The 12,019-nt window shown below is 41.4% G+C and overlaps 1 protein-coding gene across 1 annotated transcript in view; it reads right to left on the reverse strand.

The window, feature by feature from the left end:
* Window positions 1–8,014: 8,014 nt before the first annotated feature.
* LOC139462517 (isocitrate dehydrogenase [NADP] cytoplasmic-like) overlaps window positions 8,015–12,019 on the reverse strand; it is a 29,397-nt gene continuing 25,392 nt past the window's right edge. The window contains exon 12 of the mRNA XM_071244291.1: window positions 8,015–10,699. Within this exon, the coding sequence (XP_071100392.1) occupies window positions 10,618–10,699 (82 nt within the window). The 3' untranslated portion in view covers window positions 8,015–10,617. The remainder of the gene's footprint in view (window positions 10,700–12,019) is intronic.

Below are 12,019 nucleotides of genomic sequence, written 5' to 3' on the forward strand. Positions count from 1 at the left end.
AAACCATACTCACTCACTCATCTTACCTACACTGCACAGCAGCAACATGTACTCACACGTGACGGACAAACGTAGTGTATACAAATCCATGAAGTAGTGACAATGTTAGCTCTCAGGTTTGATTCCCCACATTCGTACAATGTATAAAGCCATTTCTGGTATCCTTGTTAATGCTGAGATATGAACCATGTAGACTCCCTTATATCAGGCGGACCAAGGTTGTGTGAGAACAGTTGGAGAAATATCAGAAGGAAAATGTGTACATTTCTAAGCTTCAGAATAGCTTCATTTGTTTGTGCAGTAATAACTAGTCAACAAAATAGGCAATTAAGTGCTGTGATGTTAATTATTATCTCACGCCAATACTTCAGCAACCCATGCTTGCTGTAAAAGTGACTATGCTTGTCGTAAGAGGAGACTAATGGGATCCGGTGGTCAGGCTCGCTGACTTGGTTGACACATGTCATCGTATCTCAATCAGTGGATTGATGCTCATAATGTCAATCATTATATTGTCTGGTCAAGATTCGATCTTTTATATAGATGGAGGGCGGCATTTAACAACAAACAAACAATCAAACAAACTTACGCTAGTACTCATGGGACGTAAATATCTGCTGCTTAAATAAGTGCGGGGCAGTCAGGTAGCCTAGTGGTTAAAGCGTTAGCTTGCACGGCAAAGACCCGGGTTCAATTCCCGATGTGGGTACAATGTGTGAAGCCCATTTCTGGTGTCCCCCGGCATGATATTGCTGGAAAATTGCTTAAAGCGGCATAAAACCATAACACTCACTCACTCACTCATACTAGTGCTGTAACGACAGTAAGGTCTTATTGCTAGGTCACGATACAACATGGTAACTTGTCACTTACACAGAGGCATATGCAATCCTCAGAGGGAACGAATACATGACCAACCTAAACATGTTAAGTAGATTTCATTTGCTTATTGAAAATGGGTCTCGAGACATCTTGTACATACTTGCACTAAATGGTATTTTGCAGTTAATTTTCATCAATTTTTAATGTCACTTGTATCATTTTGTATCGATACACGACCTTGAGATATGATTCTGTGCACAAAGTATCACAATGCCTTCAAAATATTCGTGGTCTTTTTAAGAATTCATTATGTTTGTAAAAAATATTGAAATGACAATCTTCAGGCGCCATGGCCAGATTTACCTGCCTCGTGTTAGCATGTTCAAATGGCAAGTAATTGTAGGGGTGATTTTTGGCAACCAGCTTTTACCTCCATTTACGAAGGTCTGTGTGAGTAAGGTTTTGATTATAGTGTATGAGGTTACAAAAGATTTTCAATCAGTACAAGAGCGTGGGTGGCCCAGCTGTCTGAGGCAACAGAATTTGCTGTGCAGAGTTACGTCCCTTAGGCCTTGCAGAATCCTGTGACGCTGGGTTTGAATCCTTGTGTGACCTGATTGTTTCTAGCTTTGTCAGAACAATACCTGTGTTCGTGGGGTTTGAAGTGGTAAGACCTACATCACTTTCCTTCCATATCAAGCTGGAACCGTAACTTATATAGAGCGCCATTAAAACCAGCTCACTCGCTCCGGCTTGACTCCGTGTGTTGGTTGAAACCCAAAGAACAAACTAAGTCCTCCATGTTATTTCCTCATATGGTGCTCACTGGAGGGATGTGTTGGCAACAGGTTAATAACTTCTATTTCTGATAACGTGTGGATGGTAGAATGTTACCTTGTTGAATGTTTAGGTCTGTTGATGGTATTCAGATGCTTCTAGCATCTATTTCCTAGTTAGAAGCTCACCTGATCATGTTGTAGCTCACCTTATTAACCTGTTCTCTGATACAACTGAGTATCTTAGACAGTTGAGCCGATACATCTTTGTATTGTGATTATCAATGCCTTTTGTTTCAGAATGTTTAAACAATAATGAATTAAATGGTTTCAACTGAATGACATTCACAAAGTCACATGAAAATAGCCTTAGATTTTGTTCCTGATTTTAACCTAAAGATATGGACAATAACCACACTCAGTTTGTAGAAATGTTATGTTAATCTGCACACATCGTGTTTTGTCTTCAAAATAAATATGGGGGCACGCGTGGCCCAGTCATCTAAGGCGCCGCGATTCGCTGTGCACAGTTGCGTCAAATGGACACGCCAGAAACCTATAATTGTGGGTTCGAATCCAGGTTCACCCCGATTATGTTTCTAGGTTTGTCAGCACCCGTGCTCGTGAGTTTCGTGAGTTTCACTGAAGTGGTAACCATCTGAGACCTGCATCACTTCAGGCTTTCCGCCCACATCAAGCTGACACGCCGTGATATAACTGGAATAATGTTAAAAGTGGCGTTAAACCCAGCTCACACACTCACTCACTCAAAATTAATATGGTAAGGTCAGAGATAACTTGAGGACAAAATTTTAGCCATTAGCACAAATCTGGTTTCTGGATAAAATCTATATTTCTAGAGTGATACCTGTTCGTTCCCTGCAGGTTATGACAGTGTCCGGCTTGTTCCTTGTAGACTCAAGTGTTAGACATTCTTTTGAAAGTATGAATGTTGAGATGGCTGCCACTGGTTGTCAATGGTTACAGATACTGGTTGTCAGTGGTTACTGACTGTCTATTTCCGAACTTGTTATTGTAGATATACCAGCTATGTATGTATGATACATAGGTCATGTGATCATCTGTTGTTAATTAAGGCCACAACAAATTAATTAATTGTTTACAAAGTTTGTTAAGTCAATAGTTGTCTTTAGATGACAGTGTATGTCTTTGAGAATTTGGCCAAAAATAATTAGTCGATTCTCGTAAAACAAGAAAACTGGTTAGTCACTAATTTAGTATTTTACTCGAGGAAAACATTCACTCCCATTCAGAACAAGGAATCAGTTTGTTGTGGCGTGAACATAGTATATATAAATGAATGATGATGATATTTCTTATTTTTCTATTGACAATTTGCAGCTGTTGTTACCATGGTTACTGTCATGGCTTGTAGGAGTCTCTGTAGGTCTCAAGCTTACCCTCATTTTGACTACTTTGTAAGGGTACATTTCATGTTTGTGATGTTGCTGGTATTACTGTCCCTATGCGATTAAACATAAACAGACAATCGGAAGTTCGTCGGAGAGAATATTCTGTGGTCAGTTGGAAGATGCTATAGAACTAGAGCTCTGGTGTTTAATGTCATTGAATAGTCAGGAAATAGTTCCGAAATGATACAGTTGTGTAATGGAGGTTTTAAGTTATGTACGCGTAGTAGTTAGATGTATGTTTTTTATTTAGAAACATGCTTTTAGTGTTACATGAAAAAAAGTCAAAGCCTGTGTGTTGATTGAGCAGGAGTTATGATGCGAGCCACTAGGTATTTGTTTTAAGGAATCACAAATCGAAATTACCTGAGCTTTTACGTATTAGCTACGATGCATAGCATTTATGTATCAGCTACGATGTGTAGCATTACCACGAGTCACATTTGTGTGTAAGGCCCAATTTGTAGTGATTTCATGTGTGCTATAATGCAAAGCATTTACATTGAAGCTGTGATGTGTAGCGTTTTGTGTAAGCTACAGTGGAAGTACTTAAGGATTTTATAGATTACTGCAGTAATGTGTCTGGCCCAGGTGTCTGTTGTTAACACAGCACTACACACGGAGTCTCAGTTAGTGGCCCCAGAACTGAGCTAAGGCTACAACTTGGTCTTTTTGACGAAGATTTGAGAAGGTTGTAGCCCAGTTTGAGGTGACACAATGCTTTGTTGCCGGGGGTTTTGGTGTGGTTGTTGGAGGGGACTGATAATTCACTCACTCACTCCAGGGAGGACATGTCGTCCTTGGTTGTACCAGGATGTGATTATCATGGGTTCTAATCCCAAATTTGCATGATCATCGGTTTGTCAGCACCATTGGGTTCTAAGACCTGCATCATGTCCACCCCACATTAAGTTGACATGTTGTGATATAACTGAAATACTGTTGAAAGTGGCACAAAAACCACACTGACTCAATGAACTTGTGAACGGCTGTCGAGTCACATGACCAAATATTGTACTGTTATCTGATGTGTATATAGACTGATGTAGTATGATGCAGTGCCTGTATGGCGTTATTTTTCTTCGATTGTTTTTTTTTTTGCTTGTGACTCTGCTTTTGCCTTGTTTAGAGACTGGCCCCAGTGTACAGTATTTCTTGGAATAAGTGTATATGAAATAAACAATAGTCATGATATTCTTGTAGTAGTTGTCATCTTGGCTACTGTTGTAATCATCCAATTCGATGCCCCTTAGACGACTGGGCCACCAATGCCCCCTAAGGCAATGGAATTTGCTGTGCAGAGCTGCATCCCCCAAACCTATGGTCCGCCCCGATTACCAAGAAATGTAAACGCCTGAGACCTGCATCACTTAGGGCTTTCCTCCCACATTAAGCTGACACACCGTGATATGGCTGGAATACTGTTAAAAGCAGCGTCAAACAATTCACTCAATGCATGTTACCATGACGATCTAAAAGCAGTCCGATAGAGGTTGTCTTAGGCAAACTTTCTAATCATGTGTTGAGACTTCTAAATTGAAACACTATTTTGTTTGTCTGCAAACTCAAATTTTGTGTTATCTTAAAGATAATGTTTCTGAAAAGAATTTAAAATAATCCCCTCAGAATAACATGGAAGACAGTATGCGAACAGTAGGCGCAAGTAGCGTCCGTGCATCCCAGAATGGTTGTCCCCTCAAAACATAAGACCGCCTCCGCGGTCTTGTGGTAGGGCGTCCGCCCGGAGAGCGGAAGGTCCAGGATTCAATCCCGGGCCGCGTAAGACAAAAAGACGTTAAAAGATTGTACTTGTTGTTACCCTGTCTGGCGCTCGGCATTAAGGGGCTAAAACAAGGACTGGTCGGCTCAGAGTCAGTATACTATGTCTGAGTGGGGTATTCATGTTAAACTGTGGCATGGTTTCTCAGTGAGCTAGCACTATAAATCGGCATCAGTCCGGACTAGTACAAGCAGCCACACACGTGCATGCACGTCGCTATATAAGTGCAATAATCTTGCACGCAACGTTAAACCCAATTTCACCTCACCTCAAAACATAACATGAATTTAATGATTTTCGTCACATGAGTATACTTATCCTGACAACACATTGCTATTTCCTTCTTGTCTTTATCATATAACGGGGGCATGGGTGGCCCAGATGTATCAGTCGTTGCAGTCCAGGGTGCAGTGTTGTGTCTGTTTGGCGTGACCCAAACCTATGATTGTGGGTTCGAATCCTGGTTCTTGGTTTGTCAGCATTATATCCATGCACATGGGTTTCAAAGTGGTATATGTCTAAGACCACCATCACTTGGGGCTTTCCTCCCACACACTGATAGAACTGGAATACGGACTGTTCAACTCACTCTCACAGTGAGGGAGGATTTTGTTTTGAGATTTGTCAAGATAATTACACAAATATCATGAATACCAACATTAATGTTGCTGTAAGATGCGACTAATGGGATGGGGTGGTCAGACTCGCTGACTTCATTGATGCATTTCTTTGTGTCCAAATTGCTTAGATCGATGCTCATGATTTTCTGGTTTGATTATTTAAAGACCACCGTCATATAGCTGGAATATTGCTGAGTGCGGCATTAAACAAACAAAATTCCATAGGCAAGGAGGGATGAGATCAAGATGTTAAATGAAGGAGGTTACTTGTTTGTTTGGATTGAAGACTCGACCAGCTGCAGATTGGAGGCTCGCTATATTCTGGGGAATTGAAACATCCTGGCAGATTGTCTTTCCCAGGGGAAAAAGGAAAATTCAAACATAATTCACCAACAAGTGGATAACATCGACCTGTGACCCCCCCATGTCTTGACTTCTTTGCAACATGTCTCGACAACAAGCTCCCAGTACACACCAGCATGGTACCAGACACCAGCTCTACAGGTAGACTCACTGTCCATGAGTTGGAAGGGCCTATTCACCTACGCTTTCCTTCTCCTAGAAGAAGGTATACCAATAGCTTCAACGTGGCCAGACACAGCATGGTACCCAAAACTATTCCCATGGAGAAATCTCTGAAGTTCCCAGAGCATCTCAACCCAGATCAGACCTACCCCGGTACTTTAAGTAAACCTGGGGAGGGGAGGTGAAACAAGATTTAGCATCACGTCACATATTATTACACTTATACAGCGACGTGCATGCACATGTGTGAGGCTGCTTGTACTGATGCTGAATTATAGTGCTAGCCCACTGAGATACCATGCCGCAGTTTAATATGAATGCTCAGACACAGTGTTCTGACTCCGAGCCGACCAGTCCTATTTTTAGCCCCTTAATGCTGAGCGCCAGACAGGGTAACAAGAAGAAACCATATGTTATCGTCTTTTTATATGACGCAGCCAGGGATCGAACCCCCATGGACCTTACGCTCTCTGGGCTGACATTCTACCACCAGACCACAGAGGCGGTCAAAACCTGGGGAGAAGCAGGAGGATTGAGAGACATGGAGATAACCATTCAGATGGTCAACGATTTCCTACTACATTCAGTGAGTGAGTATGATTTTACGCCGCTTTTAGCAGTATTCCAGCAATATCACGGCGGGGGGACACCGGAAAATGGGCTTCACACATTGTACCCATGTGGGGAATCGACCCCGGGTCTTCGGCGTGACAAGCCAACGCTTCAACCACCAGGCTACCCCACCGCCCCTCCTACTACATTTAAGACAAGAAGGAATTTCGGGATGGTGCTATTGAAGGCATCAGTACTCCAACAAAAAGGCTCTCAACAGGTACCAACACAGTACTGAATTGCCTTGTGAAGTCATTTTGACAAGACATAAAGACTCTACGAATCTTCCCAGCTTGGAACCTATCCATTGCGCTGTCCTCATTGCTAGAAGCACCTTATGAAGTTCCTCTTTCACAAGTGTCTATAGAAATGGCTTTTCCCCTAGCATCTGAGTTACATGCCAAAGATTTCTCCTCCCTAACTCATGCTGAAGCTCAGAGTATGCTAATTTTGCAAACACTTCTCGAGTTCATCTCCAAGAATCGGTCAGTAGTTCCTGCAAACCACCAACCTTACGAGGCAAGTTCACCTTTGGATATTCTGCCACCTACCGGAGTACAGCTTGCAGTGGCAAAAATCAATTGTCCAGGGCTGGAGAGGAGTTATTTGTTGGAAGACTTGAATCCTTAACTTCCTTGGGCTGGGTACGGGGAGGATGACGTCACAACGTTCATCTTTAGGTGGACCTGAAGATGTGACCAGTGTAGATGACACAGACAGCAGAGTAGTCATGATCCGCGCCACAGATGCCTGAGCATCCATCCGAACTGCAGAGGAACTTCTGAAACTTACTTGTAAAAGTCATAGCCCAGATTCTGGAGATAAGGTGCAGTCTGTTTACGCTACAACCCATACACCAGGAACTTGATTTTGTTGAACGTCGGATAAACTACGAGTCTCCCATCACTCGTGGACAACCTCAGAATTGCATCCAACGTCGATCCAAGACCCTAAAAACCAGGACATGTTAAAATATACAGTGACCATTTTATAGGAAATCTGAGTGGTCAAAGTATGTGAATGAGGGATGTGTAGCAATGAGACACCACAGAACACAAATATATTACACTCTTTTGGATGCTCAGGATGGGGGGCGGAGTGGGCAAGTGGTCAAAAGTACCAGGCTAGCATGCGCCAGTTGATGAGATCGTATCCTGCTAGTGACCGTCTTGTTATTCATCCTTGGGACAGACAATACACCTGAAACACAAGTGTCAAAACTTGTGGTGTCACTCTGGGCAAGTGATTTCGTTCTGTTCACCCAGCATGTGTTGTATACTCCCCATGGAGTTGAGAATGAGCAGCTACCTGGATACCTGCGGAATACAAATGTAATATAATAATAATTTTTTGCATTCAGACTTCCCAGTTTTCTGACATCCAATGGACATGACCGCACACAAATGATCACAAACAAAGTTGTCATTATCAAAGTGATTTTAATGATACTGTATACAAGAAGGAATCTGTTGTACAATGGGCGTCATGTTAAAGACTAGTGAGTTAATGAAAGTTCTGGGCATTTTAAATACAACTAACTGTAGATTAGAAAAAACAAATATATACTCTCAATAACTATAAGTTTGTGGTCACATAGATGCAATGTTTCACTCATAGTTGTACTGGACCATATTGTCTCCATGAAGATCCCAGGGCAAGGTTTGGAGTAACAGCCAAGCCTCAAATTCCTTGATAAATAGTAACAGAGCCATCAATAAGGGCCAATGAGGAAACATGAAGATGTGTTTCTATATTATATGTTGTTAATCTGATAATGGATAAGCGCTGCTAAGACATTTGTAAACACAAAAAACAATACACGGAAAATACAAAATCGGAAATACTGTCATATTATTTAAATAAGCGTGGATTGAGTGGATAGTTTCCTAGGGAGATGACACTGTTCCTTCACAAAAAGCAAGACATAACAGTTTCATTCCAATTCTTCTTTTCATGTTTTAAGACAAATATCACATTTTCGCCAGGGTCCTGCAGCTAGTGCAATATATGGATGCTCTGGAGTCAGCATTTGGCATTTGGGACACGGACAATCAGGATGAACCACCTGTACATGTCAGTGGAATTCTGATCACAGACCAAGCAGGGACAGATACGGATTGAAATCATTACTTGTGTGCTTCAGTCAGCTCCTTTCAACAGTATTTCAGTTACATTACAGCATGTCACGAAGAAGCCTGAAGTGATGCCTGCCTTGAAATCCCCAGGTTTACAGTAGCGGCAGGTTGACAGTAGCGGTAGCGGTAGCCCCAGGCTCACAGTAGCGGCAGGTTGACAGTAGCGGCAGGTTGACAGTAGCGGAAGGTTTACAGTAGCCCCAGGTTGACAGTAGCCCCAGGCTCACAGTAGCCCAGTTAAAAAATACCACTCTTGACAATCCAATGTTTCAAATAAGTAGGATTCAACATTGGATCATGAAAACCTGATGACCTATATGAGTAAATGGTATGAACTATTTCAACATTCCCATCAAAAGATGGGTATAGTATACAAACCAGGAGCAGATTTCTCACAAATAAATCATCACATACTTCACATGCGAATACATATTCAAAAGTAATTTGGAAAAAAAATAAAGTATAAAGAAAATATTTTAGCGAATACACAAATAGCAATGTAGGTATAAGATTCATTTTGAAATGGTAGACAAAATGACTAGGTAGAGTCAAAAAAAATTAATTGTGATGGAACAAAATGTAGACCACTTTAGCATCATAGAATGATTCTGTTCATCGTAGTTTGTCAGTAACACTTGAATACATAGAGTAAGTATTATAACAATTCAGATTATACTGAAACAGCTGATTCCATAGGTAAGTCCATACTGGTTATCAGATGTTAGTTCACAATCACATGTGCTTAAACTCGGTAAATACTTTGGGTGACAAATGCTAAACTTTCACGTACAATATCCAGTTGTGCTTCACATTAAGGAATCAGGGTCACTGATGTGGTTTGTGGAGAAAAGAAAGAAAAGATATCTAGGCACAAATTGTGGTTTGAAGGAATGAAGATGTTATATAAGTGTTAAAAACACCTACGAAGATTTCTATGATACCATATTTGACTTATTAAGTGCCCTGCTCTAATAAACAATCCCCACCTTTTGAAAAATAATTTCCTTACTTTTTCTTTCATTGTTTTGAAATATTCAGAAGTAACACAGCCAGTATTTAATCATCCAGTGGATTATATCCGTGTAACATGAGTTTGGTGTACATTTACGTTCAATACAAGCCCTCAATATGTTAAGAATACAGCTGACCAAACAAATCTTGTCCTGAGTATTAAGACAAGGTGTCCTATCGCTACTCGGTTGTATTTGAGGCAGTAGGTGACAAAGGTGAGACGAGTACTCTTTGTTTAATCATGAAAGATCTGCCATTTTGTCAATATTCCAGATATATGACGGCAGTCTGTAAATGATTGAGTCTGGACCAAACAATCCAGTGATTGACATCATGGATAATCGAGGATGGCCTCTAGCTCCCAAACTATGTCACTTTTAATACACCCTGTACTCTTAATATGTCAAATATGGTAGGTTACTTTTTGGGTGATTTCCTAAAGTTGCATTTTCAACGTGTGAGCAATTGCATTGAGAAAGACGCATTCAAAGTATCATCATTTGTAGAGAGAACCCAACATCCTTTATATTTCTCTACAAGAATAGCCCCTATGTAAATATGGAATGTTCGGATACACACGAAAACCTGCTACTGAAATCCCATGCTGTTTTTAACTCAAGTGTCAATATGGAGCCAACTCTATTCAAAGGGAGACAACTCCCACAGTGAGATAAGCTTAAACTAAAGGGACACTAATCCTATGGTGAAATGAACTCAAGAAAAGACTACTCCCATACAACAATTTACCTACTTCCCTCACACCCTTCAAATCACAGACACACATGGCCACAATGATATACATGTATATATTTTTTTCCATTTTTTTCTAGTAATTGGATGTAGACATTCAGGGCCTCGTTGTTGGCGTTACAGTGAACTCCTGGTCGTCTCTATGGTGGGCTTTAGTCAGCTGCTCATCTTCTTCGTCAGGTTCTCGGCAATCTTGTCAATGAATTCAAAAGTATTCAAGTAGTCCTCACGTTTCACCCTGAAAGATAAAGAGTGTTCTTTGCTAAGTGAGTTTATGGCACAGTTAATAACTTATCAAGAGACAGACTTGTCAAAACTGAAGTTGATAGCATGATCACTGATCCATGTGTCTAGCCATAACCAACTTTAGTCTGCTCCTACAAGTATTCAGGTGGTGCTAAACTTGGCTCTTAGCATCAATTTCAGTAGATTTTAGTAATATCGTATGACATTTATTTACTGATCTGGGACCACTTGCACAAAGCGATCTTAGCGCTAAGATGATCGTAACTCTCATACTTTAACATAGGCTTACAATAGTCTTAGCACTAAGATTGCTTTGTGCAAGTGGGCCCTGGGCTCCGTTCCACAAAGCGATAGCACCTATACGATTGCTGTAAGTCAATGTTAAAGTATGGGAGTTACGATCATCTTAGCACTAAGATTGCTTTGTGGAATGGGGCCCTGAACAGAATCTTCATAGCCTGGGGCTTCGGACTAGTGGCTAAAGTCATAGACGGAAGTATTTTGACCCGTTTAACCTTTTCATGGGAACACCACAGTGGCATATTTATACCAGGAGGGGCTGTTGGGTAGCCTAGTAGTTAAAGCGTTCACTCATCACACCAAAGACCGGGTTCCTTACATAGGTACAATGTGTTCAGCCCATGTCTGGTGTCCCCTGCTATGATAAGGCTGGAATACTGCTAAAAGGGGCATAAAATACAACTCACTCACTCACTTATATCAGGAACGCAAAAACAGGTCACAACTAAGGAGGCTATCTTATGACTGTTAAATTAGTATCCAATGTGTCTTTTCTCCCTTTTCCCATTTTAAACTATGAGTGAGTGAGTGAGTTTGGTATTACGCCGCTTTTAGCAATATTGCAGCAATATCACGGCGGGGTACACCAGAAATGGGCTTCGAATGTCGGGATTCGAACCCGGGTCTTCGGCGTGACAAGCGAACGCTTTAACCACTAGGCTACCCAACCGCCCCTTTTAAACTATGAAATCTGGATCAGACAAACCAGTGGTCAAGTGTGTGTGCAAGGCAATGCATGTTGCCGGGTTACAAGCAGTTAGTGTGTGTGGCTGCCTGTACTAACTTGGACTGATGCCGATTTCATAGTGCAAGCCCACTGCTTGTTTGTTTTTTTAACACTGCACTCAGCAATATTCCAGCTATATGACGGCGGTCTGTAAATAATCGAGTCTGGACCAGACAATCCAGTGATGGATATCATGAGCATCGTTCCATGCAATACTGATCGATGACATGCGAAGTCAGAGAGCCTGACCACCAGATCCCGTTAGTCGCCTCTTATGAACCGAAC

This window comes from Haliotis cracherodii, unplaced genomic scaffold (assembly GCF_022045235.1).
Source record: "Haliotis cracherodii isolate W230 unplaced genomic scaffold, xgHalCrac1.p SCAF_15, whole genome shotgun sequence".
In the NCBI taxonomy this organism is placed as follows: domain Eukaryota; kingdom Metazoa; phylum Mollusca; class Gastropoda; order Lepetellida; family Haliotidae; genus Haliotis; species Haliotis cracherodii.